This window comes from Apteryx rowi, unplaced genomic scaffold (genome assembly GCF_003343035.1).
Source record: "Apteryx rowi isolate R43461 unplaced genomic scaffold, aptRow1 scaffold_68, whole genome shotgun sequence".
In the NCBI taxonomy this organism is placed as follows: Eukaryota; Metazoa; Chordata; class Aves; order Apterygiformes; family Apterygidae; genus Apteryx; species Apteryx rowi.
In genome coordinates, this window is record NW_020450960.1 from 1,910,183 (window position 1) to 1,914,376 (window position 4,194).

The 4,194-nt window shown below is 65.5% G+C and overlaps 1 protein-coding gene across 1 annotated transcript; it reads right to left on the bottom strand.

The window, feature by feature from the left end:
• Positions 1–1,161: 1,161 nt before the first annotated feature.
• Positions 1,162–2,231, bottom strand: GJA4 (gap junction protein alpha 4). Its single transcript, XM_026085952.1, has one exon. The coding sequence runs from the start codon at positions 2,207–2,209 to the stop codon at positions 1,178–1,180; it is 1,032 nt and encodes a 343-aa protein (XP_025941737.1). The 5' UTR covers positions 2,210–2,231; the 3' UTR covers positions 1,162–1,177.
• Between the last annotated feature and the right edge of the window lie 1,963 nt (positions 2,232–4,194).

A 4,194-nucleotide genomic window follows, 5' to 3' on the forward strand; every position in this document is an offset into this window, starting at 1 on the left:
TGGCCCCCTGGATTCCCCCTCCCCAGGCACCAGGCCCGGCAATGCACCACAATTCATCACTTTTTAATTCATTCAGTTTTATTTAACAAGTTGCAACGTTCGAGTCTGCTGGGGGGGATACAAAACAGCGCTGGGGAGCAATGCCCCATCCCGCAGTCRCCTCTCCGGGCTTTGCAGGGCCTGTGGGAAACGCACGGAGCAGGTTCCCACAGCACCTCGGCTGCAGCAGGAGATGACTTGTGCAAAGTAATACAAAAAAACCATAGCCCCCCCCCAAACCAGCAATTGCTAGGCTAAATCCTCCCCCCAAAACCACAGGGCTCAAGGGGCTGCTGGCCTGGGCTGGACACAGCCCTCGGCTTTACCCAGGGCCCCGATGCCCTTTGCACGACTGCACCTTTAAGGCAGAAAACTTCATCGTCAGGCCGGCAGGTTAAAAATAACTTAGAGACACACATCGCATGGGAAAGGGCCCAGGGACAGGACGCGGCACGGGGGTCGCGCTCCCAGGGCCGCAGAGTGGGCGGCCCTGCAGAGATGGGGTCACCAGGGCCGACCCAGCCGCCTGCTGCCTCAGTTTCCCCCACTTGGAGCCAGCATCGCCATTAACCCTCCCCTCATTGCCGGCAGCGGGGCAGCCCTGCAGCAAACACCGTGCTGGCCGTGGTGGCATTAGCTTGCTGCCAGGGGTCACAGAAATAGGATACGGCTGGTGACCAGGACCCGTTACGTGGTGCTCCCTGTGGCTGTGGGCCTCCGTGGGGCTGGAGGCAAACTGCTTCCCACAGCCGATCCTCCCAGAGGATCCTCCTGACACAGACACAGCCCGGGGAAGTCTCTCTGTGGTTTCCTTGTTTACAGTATACAGGGGAAAAAAAGAAGAGAAAAAAGGCTCTGCCCTGGGGAACTGGAGGCGTTCAGCCGCGTTCCTGAAGCATCAGGTCCCAAAGTCTCCCAGAGGAGCGAGCGGCCGCTCCAAGGGGCTCCGTCGGCAGCACTGCGGCACATCCTTGCGGAGCACGGACCCGTCCGTGCCCCACGCCAAGCGCTCAGCCCAGCAGCCCAGCACCCCAGCACAGGGCGGGCAGCACCGCCGCGGCCGGCACCTTGGCAAGCAGGAGGGACCGGGACGGGTCCCCCTCGCCCGCCGCAGCCGGCCCGGCGCCAGCAGCCAGCGCTAGACGTACTGCTTTTTAGAGGCCGAGCTGCTGGGCCGGCTGCACTGCTTCTCGCCGAGGGCCGGGGCTTCGGGGGCCCTCGCGGCGTAGGGGTCCGACAGGGGCCTGCCGCTGCTGCTCATGGCCAGGTTCTCCTCGTTGTTGAAGTTGGCCCAGTTCTGCTCGCTGGAGAGCTTGTTGTAGGCCTGGTACGGCGGCGTGTGGCTCTCGCCCATGGGGAGGAAGGGGTAGTGCTTGGGTGGGTAGGGGCTGGAGACCATGTCATTGGCGAAGGCGTCCCGGACCGGGCTGGTTGGCACCGACACCTTCTTGATGTTGCTAAGCACGTTCTTGCAGCAGAGGTGGAAGAGCTCCAGGAGGTTCAGGATTAAGGAGATCAGGCCCATCACCAGCATGAAGACGATGAAGATGCTCTTCTCGGTGGGGCGGGAGATGAAGCAGTCCACTTGATGAGGACAGGGGTTCCTCTTGCACACATAAACGGGCACCATGGAAAAGCCGTAGAGGTACCACTGGCCAACGAGGAAGCCAGCCTCAAAGATGCTCTTGCAGATCACACTAATGATGTACGTCCACATCAGGGCCCCTCGGATCTTGAGCCGCCCATCCTCTGTCACACAGATCTTTGATATCTTCTTCTCCACCACTGCCAGAGCCTGCTCTATCTTGGGGTCCTTGCTATGGATGGCCCGAAGCTCATTTTCCTGCTGCTTCAGTTTTTCCTCCCGCCGGGAAAGATAGACAACATGGCCGAGGTAAATCAAGGTGGGGGTGCTGACAAAGAGGAACTGGAGCACCCAGTAGCGGATGTGGGAGATGGGGAAGGCTTTGTCATAGCAGACGTTGGTGCAGCCCGGCTGCTTGGTGTTGCACACAAAATCTGACTGCTCGTCCCCCCACACGGACTCCCCGGCCAAGCCCAGRATGAGGATGCGGAAGATGAAGAGCACGGTCAGCCAGATCTTCCCGATCACGGTCGAGTGCTCCTGGACTTGGTCCAGCAGTTTCTCCAGGAAACCCCAGTCGCCCATCTTCTAGGGAGCTTCACGCCTCTGGCAGAAGAGAGTGGAAATGAGAGGAAGTTAATCCTCCGTTTCCCCACTGGGGAGCACAGGGCAGATGGGGCCGGCTAAACCTGCAGGTTTCTTGGGACACGGCTGCTCTGAAGATGCTCCTGGCATGGAGCAAACCCACTGAGGAGCATCCCAGGTGGCGCACACTCAGCGGGCAGGAGCGCCCAGGGGGGGACACCTTCCTGGGCTCCCCCGGCTCCCTCCCATGGTTGTGCCTCCCTGTGGCACAGGGCGAGGGGTGCCTGCGGCGACAGCCTGCAGGATGGTCCCGCTYGCAGCTCGGGCCCCAGCCCAGAGGGACACCCGGGGACCCACCACCCAGCAGCAGCACCCAGCCAGCAGTGCCGGTGGCTCACAGCCGTCCCTGGCCACAGCAAGGGCTTTGCTGGCTTGGCTGTTGTGGCAYGTGGCTGCTTTGGAGCAGCCTGGACCCACTTCGCCTCCAGCTCTTCATTGCATCTCCAAGGTGCGGAGAGCAGCAGGGTCGTGGGGAGAGGGAGCCCCAAAAGCACCAGCCCTCAGGGCACAGCAGCCACCCCGACCCTGCCCAGGGCACCCCCAGACGGAGGGGACGGTCCCCCAGCTGCCATCCAGCAGCGCGGCAGCAGCGCCCGGCCGGGAGCGCTGCCCCGGGCCGGCTGCACAGCCCGGCGCCCTCCAGCCCCACTCACCGCGGAGCGACCCAGCGCGGCTCCCGGCGCCGCTCGGCGTCAGCCCTGCCGGCCGGCGAGGCTTCCCCGCATCCCCCCGCGGGGCGCGCGAGCCCTGCGAGCCAGCTGGGAGAGAGGAAGCAGGCACAGCCCTGACTCCTAATTAACCTCTGCCAATTAAGCAACCAGAGGTGCCAGCTGGCTTGTTAAAGGGACATCCAGCAGCGGGGGGATGCGGGAAGTGCCCCGAAGCGGGAAGTCGGGGCAAGCGGGGAAGGGCGACCCCGCATCCCGAAGGAGAAAGCGGGTGCCCGCTACGGCGAGCACCTTGCGCCGGGGCAGATGCCACCCGGGAGGGCGCAGGAGCCCCCCGCGCCTCCGTGCGGCCTCCGGGGTGCCCGGGGTGCCGGCGCCCGGCGCTGCTCGCTCACCTACCTCTGCGCCCGGCGCCGGGCACGTCCAGCCTGCGTCTGGCGCGGCGCAGGATGTGAGCAGCCGGGGCCTGGGAAGCTCTGGCCACCGAGGGGACCCAGGGGAGCCCGCGGAGGAGGAGCGAGGCAGGAAACCCAGGGACCGGGGCTTAAAGTGACAGCCGAGCCGCAGGTGCGCGGGGAGCTGGGCCCCGGGGCCCCCTCGCTTTCCCTCCGGCCTTTTGGGAAGCCCGGCCCCCCCCCCCCCCCCGGCACCGCGCAGGGAGGGGAAAGGGGCGGCGGGTCCGGAGAGAGCCGCCCGGCCGGGATCCCCCCCGCGTCTGACAGCGAGTAACGGATGGGGCCAGCGCAGCCTGGAAATAGGAAGCAGAGGAAAACAAATTAGTCGAGACTGAAATAATAATAATCAGCCCAGATCGGGGGCCCTGGGGAGCCAAAACTAACACGGGGCAGGGCCGCGGGACGGTCCGAGCTGAGGCGGCCGCGTGCTGCCCCGTGGGGACACTGCACGTCGGGGACAGAGTCTCAGCAAGGGGCTGCAGCCGGGCAGCATCGCGGGCACCGAGCCCGCATCCCGGCGTGCGCCCGCACCCGCGAGCCATCCCCGAGCTGGATGCAGCCCCAGCCCCGCAGCGGGCATCGGGACGGGGCGAGCGGCACAGGCAGATGTGGCCTGCAGCTGGATTTCCCCGCCGGCTCGTGCCCTGGAGCCCTGCGAGCCGCAGGCAGAGCGCGGCTCGCGGTGCTGCCCGTGCCGGCGGCCGGCCCCTGGGGAGAGGGAAGAGCCTCCTCCGGCTCTCCTCCGCCAGCCGAGGCTCTTCCACCCGGATAAACCAACACGGCAGAGAGGTTTCCTGCCCCC